This window comes from Abrus precatorius, unplaced genomic scaffold, assembly GCF_003935025.1.
Source record: "Abrus precatorius isolate BTA unplaced genomic scaffold, Abrus_2018 Scaffold8, whole genome shotgun sequence".
Classification (NCBI taxonomy): Eukaryota; Viridiplantae; Streptophyta; class Magnoliopsida; order Fabales; family Fabaceae; genus Abrus; species Abrus precatorius.
The window spans coordinates 164,114-187,203 of record NW_020874428.1 but is presented as its reverse complement, the minus strand read 5'-3'; the positions used below and the strand labels follow the sequence as shown (position 1 = coordinate 187,203).

Below are 23,090 nucleotides of genomic sequence, written 5' to 3'. Positions count from 1 at the left end.
TCTTTTGTTATTTTGTTGCATGTTCTCACGACCCATTCCTATCTCATTACCAAATTTTAACGCAATATTTCTAAAAAAATATAAATATAAGAATGTTATGAAACAAATAATACTCCAAATTAGATATTTAGTACAACAATGTAAATGTTCCAAATCTTTATTACAAATACAAAAGTTAAATAAGTCAAACTATAAACATAAAACTAAAATAATAATAATAATAATAATAACAACAACAATTAAATCAAGCCGCAAAATATTCAATCCACTGTCTGTTAACAAGCCATTCATTTCACATTTGCATGGTTAAATCATCCTCTCAAGTTGACTAAACCTCACTAATCTCAACTTAATATTAATGTTCTCTTGATACTTCTTATGTTTGACCTACTAATAACAACAACAAATTCATTTTTTATCTCAATTTATAAGATCATTTCAAAATATCGCTCCAAGTAAAAATAATCTATAAAATAAATAAATATAAGATATACAAATTCATATATTAATAACTTTATGATAAAACATTTAATCACCTATTTGGTAACAAATACATTACTCTAATCGACAATTTTTTTTTATGAGTTTCTCATCAAATATTTTTATAACCACTTGACAGTGATAACCTTAAAGATTGTATTATTACATTGAAATTTTTCTTACATTGTTATGAATCACCAGAATTCGCAGGTCCGTTTCATCACATTTTTTACGTCATTTACTAATTTGTCTATTGCAACTATAATATTGTATGATATATATATATATATATATATATATATTTAACTACGGAGATTTTCAGAATTAAGTTTTAAAAGTATAATTTACAAGCTTCAAATTTAATTCTGGAAGTATAATTAACAAAATTTTCATAATTAAAGTTTCAGAACTTTATTTCCAAAACTTTTTGATTTCGTGTATAATTAGAAAAAAGGTTTTTAAAAGGAAATCCTACACAAATTAAATCAACCTAAATCAAAAAAATTAACAAAAGAATTTTTTATCGACCTATATACCATTATCTTAACTTTAAGGATTATAAATAATGACAACGGCTGCCTTAACGAAATTTATTCAATTGCATGGAAAATAGTGTCATATGATTTTATTAACTTTAAAATTGTAATTTTAAAATTAATAAGAGTATTTATAAAAAAAATTAAAAATTAAAAGGGTTGCAACCCCCAAAAAGATTAAATGTGGCAGTTTCAATAGAAGTTTTAAAAGTAATGATTATTTTGAAACGATCTTTTTCGGCCTAATTTGATTAAACCCAAACTAAAGTGATTGAATTGGGTTAGGTATCCTGTGTTTTCACCTCTAATTTAACTAATCAACATTAGACATTAGAGAGTTACTTATTAGAGGTGATGTGTATGTTTTTGAGATATTAGTACTTTTTGTATTCACTTATAAATATGTATTTTTGAATTCAAGTCAGATATGTTTTGAATTCCACTTCTTTGCAATCCCCTTTATAGCAAAAACATGTTCGCAGCCACAACTGTGTGCTAATAAGGGATCAAACGTTTACATCTTTTCACCGATTCGTCTTTTTCATATTTCGATATATTTATTTCTTGCCGAATTTATTTTTGTTTTTAAAACTTTCTTTCTTCTCTTTCTTATACTGCTCCATTTATTTCTTTCTTCATTTTTATCCTGCACTATATTCTATTAGACTGGAGTCGTTAAGGAAAATTGATTCTGTTTCCTAAATTGATCTTAGAATCACACTCTTTTTTTATTTGACAATAAAATTACCCTAAAGTATTTATGTCTGGTCAAATTCAAGTAGGTTTTAAAGAGCTTAAAATTATGCACTAAAAAAATGTAATGAATGAAGTGGTAGTAATACTATTACAATAAAGTTTTATCCTACTAAACAATAATATTCTTAATATAATTTGTTAACATCAAATCATGATATTATGCTCACTAGATATTGCAATCTCAAAATTGTTATTCATGACATCAACTACATTATTGAATTGTCCATAAATACTAATTCATGCCATATGATCAATCGCACACAAACGATACACTCACTTATAATAATTATCATGTTTAGATTTTAACCTTGTTTTAGGAAAGGGCAAATTAATCAAACTATGTCCAACCATGGGCTCCAAGAGGAAGGGCCCAATCTTCAATGTAATCTGGACTGCTACCCACAATCCGTCTAGACTGTGAACGAATACCATTGATTTTTGGGCTTGGGCTCCTTGGAAATTGGTAGGCGGCAATTCCTCCACCTGAGCTTGACGAATCACATGTGGAGGCTCCCTTAGTTGAGAAGTTCCACTGAGGCCCAGTTGAAAGCCGTGGCTTAGTTGGGCCTTGGCCCCGAACCTTGGCTTTTGCAGACTGGGTTGGGGCCATATAGCTTGGTCTATTTGGGCTAAGTGGTCTCTGATAGTGTCTACTGGAAACTGGGCTTGAATCAATAAAATCATGGTTCATGGGGCTGATGTTTTTGACGTTGCTTGGGCCTGGAGTTGCAACCATGTCCATTTCTACAGTCTTCTCAGACATGTTATCTGTGGTAGTTGATGTTGTAGAAGCCAGTGTCATATACGAGGTCTCACGTGGCCCTAAGTGCTTGACATTATTTGGTTGGGATGACATCCAACGCTCCAACCAGTTCCAACCCCATTGGGCTTTTTCACGCGCATTGGGGTAATGGGTTCCAGCATCATCATCACCGTTCGAGTCTCCTTGCAAATATTGCTTCTGCTGTTGTTGTAAATAAAACAGTTCAGAAATGATAAAATAGAATGAAACAAATTTGTTCAAAATGAAATGAACACATGTTTACATTTTTTTCCACTTTTGGCTGCATTAGAGCCACACATGTGTTGTTGTTTGTTTATATGCCGGCATTGAACAAATCTTTGCGTGGATTAATTTATTGCAAATGCTATTATAACACTTTTTTTAACATATTATTTAATATACAAAACCGATCAATTTAAAGTGATTAGTTTATAAAATATGTGTTTTTATGTTTTAAATTGTTGATCAATTATAAATAGTATATCAAAGTGTTTTGTTTGCATTTCGCTTAATTTATTTTAGAGAAAATTAATTATAATTTTTTTATTTTTTATGTCTACAAATCTTTTTAATTACTTTATGAAGAAACTGTTAAATATTTTCTATACTTTCAAGCTAATAAATAAATAAAATAATTTATTTACTATTTGCTCAATAAAACAGTAATATATATATATATATATATATATATATATATACATATATATATATATATATGGAAGGGGCAATGCTCAACGAGATTTTGTTTGAAAAAGTATTATTTGGTTATTTTGAATCAAAATTAAATTTTCTTCAACTAGCAAGCCTGATAAAAAAAAGGAAAAATGTATATAAACTTTTGGTTTTAAATACAAATCCGTTTACATCAACCTTAATTTTAAATAAATTAAAACTTAAGATATATGAAATTTTTTATTAAAAGTTATATTGTATTAGATTGAAAATCAAAATAAAAGTATATTAAGAACACATTTTAATAAAAAAATTATTTTAAAATTTTAATAAATGTGTTTAATATTTATCAAATTAATTTATAAAATTTAAATTATCTACAACATGAGTTTACTACCTCTCACCCAAAATACAATTAATTTGTTTTACATCATATATACTTATGTGGTTTTTATAAAATTAATGAATGTATGGTGTGTTACCGCTATTTTAATTCAGGTATAATATAATAAATCATAATTTAAAGATAAACATTTTAAAATATATAAATATAAAATAAATATGCATAATTAATTTAAATAAGATTTAAGATAAGTATAAAAACATTTAAAATTATAAAAAATATATAATTAATCTAAAAATAAAAATTCCTTAAACATAAATTAACTTAATTTTTTTATTTATAAAAGATTACAGGATTGAGATATTTTATCCAATATATTTCGATTTAATGTATTAAGGTAAATTTATTGTAATAATCAAACAATATCGACACAATGAATGCAGATATGACTAAAAATTAATATTTATATTTTAGTTTAAATTTTTATTTTTTCTTAAAAAATTAGTGTTTATTTTTTTCATAATCTATATTTATAGTATCTATTAATTATTGACGATGAAATGATTAACAAAAAAATATTGCATGTTGATTATTTGTGTAACCGCGATAATGAAAAATAAGAATAGTGAATACATAAAATAGAAAGTAAAATCAGTAAAAATGTATTTAATAAATAAATTAAAAATTAATAAAATATAAAGCATTGTGTTTTGTGAAGCATAAAATATAGAGACATGAAACAACAAACCTGCTGATAGTTGAAGGCGTATGCAAGAGCTCTCTCCCTCTTCAGGGCAGCTTCGTGCTTCCTCAAATCGTTTTCCTTAATTTTCTGGCTACTTTGGCGCCTATTGTCCCAACCATTATTGTCAAACCTTCTGATGGGGCTCATGGGCTTAGTAGGTTCTTGTTTCTTCACATTGTCTCTTTGCTCATACTCTGTTTCCTCATCCTCCCGAGTCAATTGCAGTCTGCGAGCTCTTACGCGTGCTTGCACTCTCACTAATGCTTGCATACACCGCATTGTCATCTGCGCTTGCTTCCTCACATTATGTCCCCTCACCAGTGCTTGCAGCCTCACTAATCCCTTCAATGCTCGCAGTGCACGTCGAGCCTGAACATTTTCATCACCCAATACCAATTTAAATTACCAATTAATAGTCATAGCATTCAATTTAGACTCATAACAATGCCTTACTAGGTAGCCTCTGTAGTGTGATTGTATCAGTGTTGCTGCTCTTTCTTCCTTGGAGTGGCTTCCATACCCTGCCAATCTCACAACTCTAGCAGCTGCTTGAGCAGCCACCACAGCAGCTTCAGCAGCTGCGGCAGTTGCTGCTGCAACGGCAATGGCACGACTTCTATCTTCAGTCACTGGCGTTGATGTGATGCTCTCTTCATTATCTGGAGAACTCTCTGCTGGAAAATGCTCAAAAGACACCACCTCTGCCACTTCATGCTGTTGTAATTTCTGTGTGTTGTCCTTCTGAAAATGAAGTCCAATAAGTAAATCCCAATTAACTTAATTGTCATCTAATAAATACGAACAAATCATCAGATACAAACTGGCACAATATGGATGCGATAACATGCCCCACTTCAAAAATAAAATAAAACATGACATAATTAGGATGTTATGTAAATGATTAAAAATTAATACACTTCAGTTACAAAATAAAATATCTCAAACATAAAAATTTAAATATTTAACATTATGTAAACAAATCATAATATACTAAAATTATTTAAAATATATTATCTTACTTTAGTTATTCACTACAATTATTATTAATTAATTACATATCTTTGTATGTACGTGTTTAACACTAGTACAATAATTTTCTAATTGTGTCCATGCTTCTTGTCTTGTGATTAGCATTTGCTTGAAAAAAAATCAGCAAATGTTTTTGTGTAAGATGAGGAGGAGGATCTATCGTAGGAAGCACATGATGTTGAAGATGAATGATGTGATGAGTTTATAACTATGTGACACATATCTTTGAAACATGTTGACGTCATTGGGGACCATGCATATGAATACATATATACATAAAATTACATGCCATATCGGGTTGATGTTCCTGAAAACTGAGAAATGGGCAGGCATCTGATCATTATTGTGGAGCGCAGAAAGGACAACAATATTGCAGTAAGCAATTGCTGTTCACTTACCTTATGGAGGAGGTTTTAGCCTTTAATGCGGAAGGCAGGCATTGATTGTGATCATGGCATTCCATACGCTTAGATAGAAATACAGATTTTTTTTTCCATTTGGGGTTTGGGGGTTGAGAAATTTTTTAAAAACCACTAACTTGGAAATACTAAAAAGGTTTATTTATATATCTTAGAATAGAGGAAATACAGAGGATCTTTTGGTATGTTTTCGTCACCTTACAGAAGGATCAGGGTTTCTTTAAATGGAGATTTTTCGGTCATGTGAGATGTGCTTATATAAAAATGCGAATTAAATATGGAATCTTACCACTTATACGATACATGTTTGTTGAAATGTTCATTAAAATATAATAATGAAAGTTACACGGTACGGATTAATTTAAAAAACATGTGATTAATTAAGGACTAATTTCAGGTAGAAAAAATAAGAGATAAAAAAATTCAATAATTTTTACGGACCAAAAATATATTCAATTATAATGAAAGTTATATATATAATAAATTAACGATTCGTCGATAATTGAAATTGTTTTTGATTCAAGATGTATCAAAATAACATCCCTTATTACCCCAAAGTCGTATCAGTAATCCTTATCCTTACTCTTAAAGGCTGAAATGAATAAACAAATGTAAAAAGACACACAAAACAATTTCGGAATACAAATGCTAACCGCAGCCAGCAAGGCTATATGGTCTTTCCCCTTTAAAAACAACTAACTAATTGCTCCTATTGTTGTGAAGAAAAAAGTAATGAAGTATCATAACAGCACCTGCAAATAAATCAGTGTTTGAATTCATATTGAAAAACTAGTAAAAATGAATTCAACGCAAAATTACAATAAGTAGCATTGAAATAAACGTCAGGGAAACGATTTAAGCATGGACATAGTTGGGGATGTCTGGAATGGGGCAGCTCTAATCCATTTAACCATAGTGAAATAATCTACTAAACGTTTTAAAGCAACAGAAGAATAAGAAGAAGAGAGGAGAATAAATGACCACCTTCTCCGGCACAGGCACTGACGGTGGCACGGGCGAGTTTCTGGAAGATGACTTGAAAACTTTCTTCACCGACGAGAACCAACTGCCTCCCTTTTTCCCCATCAATGATGAAATGATCTGTGTCTCATGACCATCATCATCAGCATCATATATTTCACCAACTCATCCGTGTCTAAGCCTTATAATAATTTAATTATTATTTCCGCACCGAAAACCTTTTTAACACGCATTAGTTATACGGAGACCGATACATAAAGCCAAGTGTACCAAGTTTGAGAGCGTTTTGAGACAAACCTGGTGAAACAAATATTGCCGTTTTGGACCACTTTACATGTTGTGCCTGGCATTTTTCAGTTTCGTAGCGAAGAGATATTTGATCATCTAACCGAGTTGGGGTAGAGTTTAGAATTTAGAGAGAGAGATTAGTAACTGTAAGCGCGCACAACGTTCGTTGGTATTGATAAAAATCACGGACTTGGGACCCCGTAGCAATGTAGCGTAGCATGTGTTATTATAAGGTTGGTGGCTACCTCGTGGCTACTCTTATTATTAGCTCGGCCCAATTAAACCATAACTGCTTTTCTTTACGGTTAATCAATCTTGCTAGTGAATTTTTTATCATGTGCCAACAAAACAAAATTTATTTTCCACCTAAATACCCGAATCTTATACCCTTTCCTCTTTACAGTTATACCACCAATAATTCAATTTTTTTAATATTTAAGTCAAGTGCAAAATTTATTTAGAAAGGAATCCACATTTTAAAATATTTAAAATTGAAATATATCACTAATTTAAATAAGATTTAAAAGTATAAGTAAAATTTTAAATTATATATTAAAGAAATATAAATTAAAATTTTAAAAAGGAAAAATACACTAGAATATTTAACTACACTCAAGAGAATAGGCTCTCATTAATAAATATAGATGGATTAACGAAATTTAGTTAATTACGATTATTTTAAATATTCAAATGTTTATATCTTTATTTAATAAATCGACAGTGATAAAATCTCTCTAAAATACATAAATTCCAAATTTAAAATTAAACATGCGTGAAATCAGTCTTGCACATACACACACTTTATGTTTGATCTTAAGAAATATCAAAATTATTTAAATTTAATAAACGCTTGTATTTTTTTTCTTTCCTTTTTTTTATAGCTTTTAAATAAATAGATAACAAAATGGTTATAAAGCTAATTTACAATATTTATCATTCATAAACTAATTATAAAATTTAAATTTTTCTGTTCAACTTAAAATTAATCTTTGAACACAATATAATAAAAATTTATCCCTTGAAAAAAATTTGCTTGAATTTATCTCGGCACAATCTCTTTAAAATTGCTTATGTGACTTTATCTAGTTTTTGACTGATACAACTACACTCACTGAAATTAAATTTGTGTTTGATGTAAAATGTGAATAAAATGCAGTGAAAATAAAATATCATTTTTTAAAATATTATCATAAATTTAAAATAAATAAAATAAAAGACATATTACATTCTTGTTATCTACATGTCACTGTCAGCATGCAAGCTTAGTAACCTCATGTTTTGTAGTTAACAGGGATGCCAATGGGTAAATTTTGAATAGGATATTATAGTATCTCTTTGTATACCTATGTTTTTAAAAAAAATCATCTGTATCCATTAACAATTTTCATCACCCATCTTGTAATCTTCATACCAATTGAGTATTTAAATTCTCATACCTATCTATTACTTGTTGACTTATTAACTGAAATATAATTTTCTCAAACAATTTTTTATGAACTAATGAATCATAAATATTATTATAAAATAAATATATTTTTAAAAATATTTCATACGATAAAATTACAAATAAAATTATTTATAGAAATTCAAGTAAAATATAATAAAATGCTAAATTAAAATATACCAGAGGTATGGAATTTTAATATTATATATAATTTGTTTATATATATTTATGTTATATATCTTTATATATATATATATATATATATATATATATATATATATATATATTAGTGCAACTGCATGCGTAAATAGATACTGGACCCGTAATTATCAAAATTTGAGAATATTTATTTACATTTTAACTTAAACTTATTAAATAGATATTTTTTTTAGCTCATTATAAATATTTTTTTTTACAAATATTCAATAAATATATATAACTAATATATTGTCATCCCTTACCATGAATTTATGCTTCATTATTACATTATACAAAATAGTCTTATCGGTATCAAATACAAGCAGGCCAATTGGTAAGAAATATTCTAATGATTTTCTTAGTTCTAATGAAGAGACATAAATAACTTGCTTATTGTTTTGGTACAATAAATGAGTTGCTTTTGATTGAAAAGAAGAGATAGTGCATTCAAAACGTTATCAAGCTGACTTCCACAATACCCGAGCATAATACAAAAATCATATTAAAATTAATAATAGTGAAGTAATTCTTAAAATAAAATCATTTGTGTAACTCCAATTTATGAGCACATCGCATATTTTTGAAACTGCACCATTCCTGTCTTGTAATATGATAATTTTTTTGTTTATTTATTTATAAAATTAGTACCCAAGCTGTGCACTTCAGATGAATGGGAAAAAAAACATCTTTTTATACTCTCATCTTTACTGTTATTTTTCGGGTTCCATTCTGTCCCATATTTAATTAAGAAATGGGACAAAGGGTTGCAAAAGGTAATAAACAAGGATCTACGTAAATATGTATATACATGGCGTGTGTAATAAACATTTGATTTTGAAGCTATAAGTTATTGCTGTTAGGAGAAAAAGAGAGGCGCTATCATTGTTTAATGTTAGGTTAAGTTTAGGCTTGAAGATTACTGAAAAGTAGTAGTTAAACAATTCATATCAGTGTGTATGAAGGATGGGGAATATTGGAATGGTTCTTTCAGCAATCATTGAATAATAAGATAATATGGGATGTGTCATTTGCATCGTTTATTCTTTTCAAATTTCAAACCATAACTTTTTTTCAATCGCTGCCAGTAAAAGGGAAAAAATGAAACTGAAATACCTCTGCAAAGAAGGGAAAGATTCAGTCCCGTTAACATAGAAATTGACGTTCAGTTTTATTTTTACTTAAACAAAAATAGATTTATTTAAGAAAAATATAAAAAATATAAAAAATTATATAAAATTAACTTTGTTAAATATATTATTTAAAAAAATAATATCTATATAATTAAAGTAATTAAATAATCATATATTTGTCTTTAATTTTGTAGCTATAATTATAATTCTCGTTATAAATATAAATATATATTCTGTGGTATAATTGAGACACAATTTCTTTCATGCCTTCTTATTTTTTCTCATCTTAACATGATATCAAGGGTCTAACAAGGAAGAAATCCTAATTCGTTCTTTCTCTGTGGGCCCACAGCTCATAGGTGTAATTTTTTTTTTCAGAAACTGTGTTTCTCCAATTTCTATTTTTTTTTCTAACAGCATTATTCACTCTCTAGTGAATTTTCTGGCCGCACTGCTCACTATTTAGCGAATTTTCTGACTGCATTGTTCATCCTTTAGCGACTTTTCTGACTATACTATTCACTCGTTGAATACTTTTTCCAGTTGCTAATGTTCATTCACCAACAACTTTTCGGTAGAACTGTTCCTTGCCGACGACTTTTCTGCCAGCATTATTCACACTAGTGGTTGACCCATGGCGACTCTTGCTCTTCTCAAACATGCTTCCACTCGCAACATCTCACTAACACTCTTCAACGATTTCCTTTGTTGGTATGGAGATCGTTTAGCCTCTGGTTCCACAGCTTCTGTTGTATACACGAGTAATTATTTTGTTGGTGATTCTCATTCCCCATCTCTTGGTCCATGGGTGCTTGATTCAAGTGTCACTAATCATATTACTGGTAACAAATTTCTCTTTTCCTCCCTCTCTACATCTGGGTACTTACCTTTTGTTACTATGGCCAATAGGTCTCAAACACAATCTCAAGGTGTTGACATTGTCTCTCTTCTTTCATCATTATCTATCGACAATGTCTTATATGTTTATGGGTCTCCTTTTAATCTTTTATCTATAAGTCGGCTCACTCACACACTTAATTGTGTTGTCTCCTTTACTAAAATTCTATTTTTCTCCACGACCAGATGACGGGACAGATGATTGGTACTGGCTATGAGTCACATGGACTTTATCAACTCCAACCCCTCACACATGCTAGTTTGGCGGTGGATTCCCTTCTTTTTTCACATGCTAGGTTGGGATATTTGAGTCTTCAAAAACTACAACTATTGATGCCAAGTCTCTCTTAGTTATATACACTTTTTTGTGAGTCATGTTAACTAGGAAAACATGTTCATAGTTCTTTTCTGAGTCATGAAAAAAGCAAGCTGTATTTTCTTTTAGTTTGGTTCATTTTGATGTTTAAGGTCCTAGTTGTACTATTTTTACTTTAGGTTTTAGGTGTTTTGTTACTTTTATTGATGATTATTCTTGTTGCATTTTTAATGAAAGATCATTCTAAATTATTTTCTATTTTTCAAAATATTTTTAATGAAATTAAAATTCAATTTGGTCTTCTAATTCGCACTTTACATAGTGATAATGCTAAGGAGTACATGTTACATTCCTTTCAAAATTTCATGGCATCTAATGGCATACTTTATCAAACTTCTTGTGCTCATACTCTTCAACAAAATAGAATTACTGAAAGAAAAAGCAGACACCTTGTTGAAACTATTCGCACTCTATTTTTACATAGTTGTGTCCCATATCATTTTTAGGGAGATGCCATCTTGATAGCTTGTTACCTTATCAATCGACTACCTTCTTCTGTTCTCCATAATCAGGTACCATACTCTATCTTGTGTGTTTAGATCCATATGCTTTACCCATAATCTTAGTTCAAGTAATGACAAAACTCTCTCCTCGTGCCCACAAATGTGTTTTTCTTGGTTATAGTCGTTCTTAAATGGGTTATAAGTGTTGCTCTCCAACTTTTAAATGTTATTTTGTATCTGTTAATGTTACTTTCTTTGAGCCTATTCCTTTTTTTAAGTTCTCTTACAGTGTCTAAGTTAGAACCAGAGTCTATCATACCTTCACCACCAGTTCTAGTTATTTTTCACCCACTAGATGTTACACCTCCTATTGATTACCCTCCTCTACATCCGTTACAAGTGTATCATCATTGGCCACCTTTGCCCACTGTTGACATAACATGTGACCCTCCGTCAATTCCAACACATGTGCCTCCTCTAGCCCTATCACCTGACACTAATCTCTCTATTACAATTCGAAAAGGTATACGTTTCACTCGTAACCGCTCTCCTTATTATGGTGCTTTGTCATATCACTATATATATTCTTCTCAATATATGTGTCAGTTTCTATTCCTAAGAATATAGAAGAAGCTCTCTCACATCTCACTTGACATCAAGCAATGCTTGATGATATGTGTGCGCTTTACAACAATGGTACTTAGGACCTCGTTCCTCTTCCTTCAGGTAAATTTGTTGTTGGTTGTAGGTGGATATACATTGTCAAAGTGGGTCTTGATGGTCAAGTGGATTGCCTTAAAGCTCTTCTTTTGGAAAAAGGCTATACTTAGATCTTTGACTTGAATTATGGTGACATATTCTCTCCAATCGCTAAAATGACCTCTATGTGTTTGATCTTGTCCATGGCTGGCATTCGCCACTGGAACCTTCATCAACTTAACATTAAAAATGCATTACTTCATGGCGACCTTATTGTGGAAGTTTATATGGAGCAACCTTCTAGTTTTGTTGCTCAGGGGAGTCATCAGGATTAGTTTATCGTCTCCAAAAATCCTTGTATGGTCTTAAACAGTCTCCAAGAGTTTGGTTTGGTAGATTCAGCATCCTTGTCCAACAGTTTGAGATGATTCAAAAGTGAAGCTGATCACTCAGTTTTTTATCACCACTAAGCCATGGGGTCCATTTACTTGGTTGTGAATGTGGACAATATTATTATCACTGGCAATGACCATCATGGCATTATTCAATTGAAGAACCACTTACGATACCATTTTCAGACAAAAGATCTTGGAAAACTTTGATATTTTTTGAGAATAGAGGTGGCACAATCCAAGCATGGTATTGTAATTTTTCAAAGGAAGTATGCATTAGATATATTGGAGAAAACAAGTTTAATGGGGGCCAAATCTGTAGATACCCCTATGAATCTTAATTCTAAACTTCTACCAAGTTAGGGGGAGCCTCTTGTTGACCCAAAAAAGTATAAAAAATTGGTTGGTAAATTAAATTACCTCATAATTACTCGATCCAACATCTATTTTGTTATTAGTGTGATAAGTTAGTTCCTCAATGCTCCCTATGAAGGATATTGAGATGTATTGATTCGCATCTTGAAGTATATCAAAGTTGCTCTGGGAAAAGGTCTCTTGTACGAGGACAAGGGTCATGATAAGATTATTGGATATTCTAATGCAAGTTATGCAGGCTCTTATGATAGGAGGTCCATTTCTAATGATTGTATTTTAATTGTAGGTAATCTAATTTCTTAGAAGAGTAAGAAGTAAAATAAGGTTTCTCTTTCTAGTGCAGAAGCAGAATATCGAGTCATGACCTCTATCAGAGCAGTTCATCTAGATCAGACTGGGGTATGAGACTAACATGTCTATGTTGTGTAATAGATATACTGGAATATGAAATTATTATTTGCTAATATGACTTGTTAGATGTAAATTACCTGAACTAGATGTATCTATGTGTATGTGAATGATAGATTAATAAGTTATATGAGTTTATTGCAAGATTAGAGCTATGGTTGGTAGAGGTACACATGCTGGTACTATAAATGAACCTGGAGTGCATGACCCAAGTCTTAGAGACTTTGGCACATAACCAGGGGGCTGAACCAGCCGAGTATAGAGAACTCTATTATTTTACTAGGCATAACCCTCCAAAATTTGAGAAAAAGTTTGATTCTGAGGGAGCTCAAAGATGGATAGCTGATGTAGAAAAGATTTTCTAGAAGACCTTACTTTAGTCCAAATCAGTCTCAAGTGAAGGGAACTGTATCTCAACAAGGTAGTAGTGGTAGTTTTAGTTCTGTCAGAAGGCCACTAAAATGTTTCAAGTTTAGGGTTCTAGTTCCACCAACATGTGACATTTGTGAAAAAATTAGACATTCTGCAAGTGTTTGTTGGTCTGTTCTATAAGAGAGTGGAAACATGAGTGTGGTACAAAGACCTAAATCTAGAACAAAGCCAAATATGCAAGGCAAAGTTTTGCTATGAGTGGAGCTGAGGCTTCGAAATCGGAGGAGCTTATTAGAGGTAAATATATCATAAAAGACCGACTTTTAAATGTGTTGTTTGATTCTGGTGCTACTCATTCCTTTATTTTTGTGGATTATATGAGATATCTAGAATTACTTGTATCTGAATTATCTTGTGATGTTATTGTATCTACTCCTACGAGTAAGTTCGTAGCAACTTCTTTTGTGTGTTTAGGTTGTCCTGTGATGGTACATGGTAGGAGTTTTAGTGTAGATTTGATCTGTTTACCTCTTTTCTAACTTGATGTAATTTTGGGAATGGATTGATCGTCATCCAATCATGTTTTATTGGACTGTAAAGAGAAAGTTTTAAGTTTTGGCACTAAAGTATCAGAAAGTGTTAGACTACTAAGTCCAGATCCGTTGGGAAATCTAATGAGTGCTAAGGCTTTCATGGTTCTATTTTCAATTGAGACTGAAAAGGAAATGAAGCCTGAGTATATCTAGCGGTGAGAGATTTTTTAGAAGTTTTTCTTAATGATATTATTGAATTGCTACTGGAAAGAGAGATTGAGTTTACTATTGATCTCATTCCGGGAGAAAATCTTATTTCTATTGCACCATATAGGATGTCACAAGTGAAGTTGGCTGAGGTAAAGAAACAAGTAGAAGAATTATTGTAGAAAAAGTTTGTATGGCTAAGTGTGTCACCTTGGGGGAACACCTGTTCTTTTAGTGAAAAAGAAAAATGGGAGCATGAAGATGTATGTCGATTTTAGGCAGTTGAATAAGATAACAATAAAGAATAAGTATCCTGTTCCTCGAATTGAGGACTTAATGGATCAGTTACGAGAAACTTCTATATTTTTAAAGATTGATTTGCGATCTGGTTACCATCAAATCAGAGTTAAGAATGAGGATATCTCCAAAACAGCATTCAAAACCCACTATGGCCATTGTGAGTATCTAGTTATGCCATTTGGTGTGACTAATGCTCCTGCAATATTCATGGACTACATGAATAGAATTTTTCATGAGTTTTTGGATAAATTTATTGTAGTATTTATATATGATATTCTGATTTATTCCAAGACTCATGAAGGACATGCAGAACACTTGAGAATTGTTTTACAGATATTAAGAGAAAGACAGTTGTATGCAAAATTCTCTAAATATGAATTCTGGCTACCATAAATCCAATTTTTGAGCCATGTGGTATCAAAATATGACATTATAGTGAATTTAGTAAAGGTGGAAGCAGTGGCTCAACGGCCAAGGCCTACTAATCCAACAAAAATTCGCAGTTTTCTTGGAGTATCTGGTTATTATAGGAAATTCATTGAAGGATTTTTTAAAATGGTTTTTCCTTTAATGAAGTTAACAAGAAAAGGAAATGAGTTTTTATGGAGTGAAGAGTGTGAATCCAAAAGTTAAAAGAAAATTTAACATTTGCCCTTGTCTTAGGTTTGCCTAACCGAGAACAGAAGTTTAATGTGTATTGTGATACGTCTGGGCAAGGGCTTGGTTGTGTCTTGATGCAGGATGAAAAAGTAGTTGCTTATGCTTCGAGGTAGTTGCGTCCTCATAAAGTTAATTATCCTACTCATGATCTGAAGTTAGCCACAGTGGTCTTTGCTCTTAAAATATGGGGACATTATCTCTTTGGGACGAGGTTTGAAGTATTTAGTGATCACAAGAATTTGAAGTACTTGTTTGATTAGAAAGAGCTAAATATGCAGCAGAGGCAGTGAATGCAATTCCTCAAAAATTATGATTTTATATTGTCTTATCATCCATGAAAGGCAAATGTAGTTGCAGATGCTTTGAGTAGAAAGTCTTTGCATATGGTAAACATGATGGTGAAAGAAATGGAGTTGATTAAGAAATTTCAAGATATGAACTTAGCAATAAAGATACGACCTAGAAGTTTATATTTTGGAACCTTGACAATCAATAATGACTTCTTGATCCGAGTCCAAGCCGCTTAACAAGAAGATCTATTTTTGCAGGAAATGATGAGGTAGAAGGGTGAAGGAAAAGATTTAGAATTCTGTTGTGATGCAAATGGGTTGATTAAATCCAAAGATTGGGTATGTATCCCTCAAAATGATGAGTTAAAGCAGATAATATTAGAAGAGGCATACAAGAATAAAATGAGTTTTCACCCAGGTGTAAGAAAAATGTATCAAGATCTTCGTAAGAATTTTTTGTGGAATGGAATAAAGAAGGATGTGGATGAATATGTGGCAAAGTGCTTACGTGCCAGAAAGCAAAGGTGGAACATCAACGTTCACCTGAATGTTGCAATCATTGTAAATCCTTGAATGGAAGTGGTAATCATGTATGGTTTGCCAAGAACCCAAAGGTAATCATGATGCAATATGGGTGATAGTTGATCATTTAACTAAAGTTACTCATGTTCTTATGATCATTATGAAGTATAAGTTGGAGAAATTGGCAGACATGTACGTAAAAGAAATTGTTAGACTTCATGGAGTTCTGACAAGTATTGTGTCAGATAGAGATCCAAGGTTCACTTTAAAAATTTGGAAGATGGGAACTAAGTTAAAGCTTAGTTTAGCTTATCATCCACAAACTGATAGTCAGACTAAAATGACTATTCAATCCATGGAAGATTTGCTAAGAGCTTGTGTGATTGAATAATAGGAAGTCTGGGATGAATATTTACCTTTAGTAAAGTTCACATACAATAATAGTTACCATGCAAGTATTAGAATGACACCATATGAGGCTCTATACAGAAGGAGATATAGAACACCTTTATGTTGGTATGAAATTGGAGAGACGATTCTTTATGCACCAGACATGATTTAGAAATAACATGAGCAAATTAAGATAATTAGAGAAAAGATGAAGATTGCACAAGATAGGCAAAAGAATTATTATGATAGAAGAAGGAAACTTTTGGAGTTCCAGGTAGGTGACCATGTGTTTTTAAAAGTTTCACCTGTCATTGAAGTTGGGAGAGCTCTAAAATCCAAGAAGTTATCTCCTAAGTTTATTGGGCCATTTGAAGTATTGAGTAAAGTTGATCCCGTAGCTTATCAAATAGCTATGCTTCTGAATCTCTCAAACCTGCATCCTGTATTTCACGTATCTCAGCTCAGAAAATACATTCCAAATTTCACTCATGTGATTAAATTAGACCATGTTCAAGTAAGAGAAAATTTGTCATATAATGTACAACTAGTAAAGATTGTTGATCACCGTATTAAGTAATTAAGGGGTAATGATATTTTAGTAGTAAAGGTAATATGGAATGCAAGTGATGAAGGAGATGCTACATAGGAAACTGAAAGTAAGATGAGAGAGTTGTATCCTGATCTTTTTGTAATTTAGTAAATTTCGGGGACAAAATTCTTTAAAGGAGGGGAGAGTTGTAATACCCAGTATTTTTAATTATTAATTAAAGAATTATGTAATATTAAGTGTGATTAGAATATATTTAGATGGAATTTAAAATTTTAAAAAAAATGAACAGTAAATCGGTCATGAACAGTGATTTCAGCGATGAACAGTAAGTTAAAAGTAAGTTTCTCTAACTTTGAATCTATATTTATCGATCATTTCTCTTCATCTTAAATTTCTTGTAGGTATCTTATAGTTTTTAGGATAAACTTTGATTTTAGAGCAAAATCTTCGATTAAATCTTGGAGAAATCCTTATCTTAAGGTAAAAGGGCACTACTTTATCATTTTGTTATGTTTATTACTTGAATTCTCATAGATTTTGTCATATGTGTGATTATATGTGGAATAATCCTTGTTTTGTGAGAAAAAATTGGTGAAAAGTGAGAATAATTGATTGTTTATATGATTTTATGATGAATATATGGTGAAAATATGTTATTATGTTCAAATAATGCATGGCAAGGTATATTGAGGATGATTGATATGATTTTGTGATATGGAATATATAAAGAGATGGATGCTTCATGTTTGAATATATTGTGGTTCATGTAAAAAATGATGTGTATTATGAATATGCCATGGTTTGATGTATATAATGAATGGTATGTGGAAATATAATGAAAAAATATGTGTGAATATGAGAAATGACATATGTGAACATGTGAATATACTCAAAAGAGTGTGAAATGGAAATGGGTATGATGTAAATAGTTACAGAGATATACTGGGGGTGGAAGATGGAGACAATATGAGATATCTTGGGAAAATGCAGAGTGGTGAGTGACATTCGAGGTTGTGTATGCAATATTGTGTACGAATATACCACATGGCCGCACACTCATTTTCCAACTTGACTTATGACCATTACCTTTGCTAAGGGGCTGTCTATTGCATGCGTTGTATCCATATTGCATTGGGTCATCCAATAACTATTTACATAGAAATGTAAGACTTCAGGATAGAGATATCAGATAACTGTGGCCATAGGGTAGGGTGAGCGCAGATAATGAAAAGAAATTGTGAATCTATGAAATGTAATATATGTTTATGTATTGAGATGAAAACTTACTTTATGTGATACTGTGATATGCAATACCATGATATTTTCTTTAACTGTAATAAGATATATGTTATGCTGAATATGTGTCATGTATGAGTGGTAGGGTAGAGACTCATCCTTACACAACATTTTTAGGAAATCAGGACGAGTAGTACCAAGCTCAGTGCATGGATGACTGAGAACTACTATAGGACTTATTTATTTTTAGTTATGTAATGGATATTTTCAGTTCTATAGCATTCTTTTGAAATAGTTGTAAAACTACTGTTTTCTTTGTTGCAGATAAAATTTTAGAATCTTTATTTTCTACAGTACTTATGAATCAATGAAATTTTTACACTATGATTTATATTATTTTCATACTTCTTTCTCACTTACAAGAATGTTCAAAGAAATTCATTTTATTTTCTGGATTCTTTTATGAAAATATCATGTATTTGAGAAAAGAAATATAAGACATTACATTTTTAGTCACGTGTGAACTTATATGGCTAAAACAACTACTAAAAAATTGAGATTTGGGGAAGATACATAAATGACACTCATTTGTGATAACTAGACAGCCTTACACATAGCCTTGAATATAGTCTTTCACAAACGAATGAAGCATATGGAGATTAATTGTCACTTCCTTCATGAAAAGATTTTATTTGGAGTTAACACTACAAGTTTTGTCAATTCAAATGATCAACTGCTAGATATATTTACAAAGTCTTTAAGGGGCCCTCGTATTCAGTACTCACGTGACAAGCTCGGTACATGTGATCTATATGCTTTAGCTTGAGGGGGGAGTATTAAATATATGTAAATATATTATTTAAGAAAATAGTATCTATATAATTATAATAATTAGGTAACTGTATATTTGTCCTTAATTGTGTACTTATAATTACAATTCTCGTTATTAATATAAATATACATCCCGTGGTGTAGTTAAGACACACAAAATTCCTCTTATGCCTTCTTGTTTTCTTTCATCTTAATAAGTTTAAGCGAATTTTGTAGATTTGTTTAAGCAAATTTTGTGCATTTGAGGAAATAGAAGCTAGGTGTGAGGGAAGAGAGGACTGAGGATATATGGGGACAAGGAGAGTGGTGCTATAGGGGTGGTGGTAAAGGGAGAGAAGGGTGGAGAGTTGGATATAGAGTGAAGAAGGAGATATAGGTATAAGGTGGGATGAAAGTGAGAAAAAGAAGAAAGTAGTTGAGTATAAGATGGAGGAAAGAGGGAGCTGGGAGAAGAAAAGAGAAGTTGAGTATGAGAGAAGGAAGAAAGTTGAATATGAAAGTTAAAGAATGTTGTATATGAAGGTTGATGAGAGAATATTAGGCATAGGGAGAAGAAAAAATAAGATTGAGAGAAAAGATGCAATATTTGCTTAAATCAAAATAATTTGCTTAAGCCAATCTAAAATTTTTTTAAAGCTAATTTTGTATAAAGTTTTTTTGTCATTTTCTACATTTTTTCTTAAGCAAGTCTATTTTTCTTTAAACAAAAATGAAATTGGATGTCTAGTTTACATGTTTATTGGACTGGATCCAAATTCGTATACAAAATGACAGTAATAAGTAATTAATGCAATGGAGGATTGTGCCTTGGACAAAAAATAAATGTAATTTGAATATTTATATGAATGTAAAATTTCTAATCTAACTATTAAAATAATTTATATTATTTTTAAGATTATATATATATAATTTAAATATTTATAAATATGTTATTCAAAATTTTATATTTTTAAAGTAATACAATGAAATATTTTAGATTTTAGTTGGGTGAAATTGTGAATAATTTTTGTAAAAAAATAATATAAAAATAAATAATTTTTTATATAATTTAAAAATAATTCATATTTTTAAACGTTAGAAAAAGTTAAATAAGAGTAACTTTCAAAAAATAAAAATAAAAATTAATTTTAATTTATGAAAATAATTTTAATATTTTTGTATTATTTTTTTTCTTACATATATTTGTCTACAAGCTCACCCAAATATAATTTTAATCTATTTAATAAAATTTTTTAAATCAATATTTAAATAGATTAGTTTCATATTTTATAGAAATTAATTAAGTAATATAAATGATCAAATTTAACTTTTGGTGTCGATAAATTCTAATTTTACATGTGTAAAAATACTAAATTGATTAGATTTTAAGTAATATTATATTAAAAAAAGTGAAGCAGCTAAAAAAACATTTTAAAAAAATTATATCATTATTGTTGCTTTATAAATTTAAAATTGACATTTCTTTTCAACTAATTTTATAAATACATATGTATGGTTGTATAAGAAAATTACTTTCTTTTATTATTATTATTATTATTTTAAATTTAATTTGATATATTGTTGCACAAAATTTTTGATATTATTGATTAATTATAATATATAATATATAATATATATAAATTTTAAAATTAATTATTAAAATTTTAAGTAATAAATATGAATTAGTTTGACAATGTGATAGTATAATATATTTTAATTAAATTCTCTTTTTTATATAGTTTTTTACTTTGTTTATTTTGTAGTAAAGGACTTAAGTTGAATATTTAAAATTCAAATTTGATTTGCAAAAAAGAAAATAAAATTAAGCTTGACTTATTTATTTAAACGAATCAAATTTATAACTTGATATTGACTTAATTGAAATTTTCAAAACTTAGGTTTGACGGATTAGTTTATTTATACTTTATTTATTATTTTTTACAAATTTTGATGAACTTTTTTATTAATGCTATATATAATTAATATTTTTAAATAGAAAATAAAGTAAAATAATAATAAAATATAAATTTATTAAGATTAATTGTTTTTTTAATAAAAATAGTATATTATAAAAAAATATGATTATTTATTAAAAATATAACTCTTAAGATTTGAAGGTAGATAAATAACACATGGCAATAATAATAATAATAATAATAATAAATTTTAAATTATATATATATATATATATATATATTCATGATATAATATAATTTATTAATATCTAATTTCAACTACAATTCCTGAACCTTAAATAAATAAGGTTTTTTCTTTTCTTCTGCTAAGAGGACATTTAGTATCTTTTGTATTTCGTTTGGAATTATGCAAATTTTCCATAAGATTTTTTGAAGTCTAAGTTATTATTTTAGGTTGTTTCATTTATTTATTTATTTCAAAATTTAACCTATTTAAACTTACAATTTACCCATTTGTAAATTTTTATTATGATTAAATTTATTGAAATTTCTGTTCAAAAATTGAGTCCTAGTGGAGAATGTTGTAATATTAGATTTCATCTTCTCTTAAATAACAATTTATCTCCTGTTTCTAGCAGTACGTTCAATTTGAGTTAGACAAAGAATTTTGCACAAGAACCAATGTCAAAAGTTTGGAACTTAAACTATATTTATATTTTTCGTCGGGGGCGTTGCATATAGAATTGAAGGGAAAAGTTGAACGTTGCAATACTATCTCTGAGTATTGGGTAGCAATGACTTAAAGCACACATTAATTAACACAATATACTTAAAAACAACTATTTTTAAGATTGCATTCAAATATCAATGTTGAAAGCTTTTAGAATAAAAATTTATTCACAATGGGAAGATGGAACAAGATGTAGACCAATTTAAAATTTGGAGCCTTGTTTCTAACATTTGAGTTGCTTAAACAAACAACTTTACCATTTTATTTTTGTTATGAAAGATTAAACACAAAATTTTACAAAATATACTACTTTTATGGCAAATAACTGTATTTTATATGGAAAGTGTAAATAAGAGTTTTTTTTTTCTGAGTATTTAAAATAATAATCCAAATGTTGAGAATTTTTTATAAATTTATTTTAATTTTGAATTAGAAAACATGTATTAATCAGCAATAAATAAACTTAACTAAAGATTTAAGGAATGGGTTCACGAGTAACTCATTTACACCCGTAATTCTACCGTCAACAAAATTTCCAGTCCAGTAGAACAGGCAAGTCACGACCTTTTCCAACGTCTGCATTATTAGTAAATTACGTGTTGAGTTCTTATTGGCCCAATCCTCATCCCAGTTTATGCCGTTTCGCACCATATCACACAGTCACTGCTCGTCCAACCTTTCATTCCCCCCCCCCCCCCCCCCTCTCTCTCTCTCTCTCTTACAGTCAGTCATTCAGACACACACTCGTTCCCTTAAAACTCCGCGTCTCTTGCTCACCCTAAGTTTACTCCCTTTTTCATTGAAACCCTAAAACCCTGCATTTCCTTGCAGAGCCCCTGAGCTTCTGCAGAACCAGTGTGTCCCAGGCTGCAATCACTATAACGGCATTAGGTGCTTATTCGATGAAAACATAACTGCTTCTCACACATGACATAGCTGTGTGCGTCTATAAACATGCACATGCCTTGCGTGTTTCTCACGGAACAAAATTTGTACTTCATATAATGCACATTTTTGTATCCGTATCAGTTCATTAGTCCCTCGGAGCTTTTTTTTTTTTTTGTAAAATACAAACTTCTTTCCTTTTTCAGCTTTTATTAATATTCGGTAATTTGTCTCGCGAAGCGTGAATCATAATCTGCTCATAAAATAAGCCATTGCCACTTTTTTCCTTTCTGA

General features: G+C 30.1%; 1 protein-coding gene across 2 annotated transcripts; it reads right to left on the bottom strand.

The window, feature by feature from the left end:
* Positions 1-2,099: 2,099 nt before the first annotated feature.
* Positions 2,100-7,204, bottom strand: LOC113847486 (protein IQ-DOMAIN 1-like). 2 transcript variants are annotated; one of them, XM_027476631.1, is made up of 6 exons: positions 7,168-7,204; positions 7,046-7,134; positions 6,761-6,867; positions 4,770-5,057; positions 4,320-4,685; positions 2,100-2,736 (listed from the first exon to the last, which is right to left on the bottom strand). In XM_027476631.1, exons 3-6 carry the CDS (start codon positions 6,848-6,850, stop codon positions 2,110-2,112), a joined length of 1,371 nt encoding a protein of 456 aa, XP_027332432.1. In that variant the 5' UTR covers positions 6,851-6,867; positions 7,046-7,134; positions 7,168-7,204; the 3' UTR covers positions 2,100-2,109. The 2 variants fall into 2 exon arrangements, with proteins under 2 accessions (XP_027332432.1, XP_027332431.1); XM_027476630.1 differs by lacking the exons at positions 7,046-7,134; positions 7,168-7,204 and having other exon boundaries at positions 6,746-6,916.
* Positions 7,205-23,090: the final 15,886 nt, after the last annotated feature.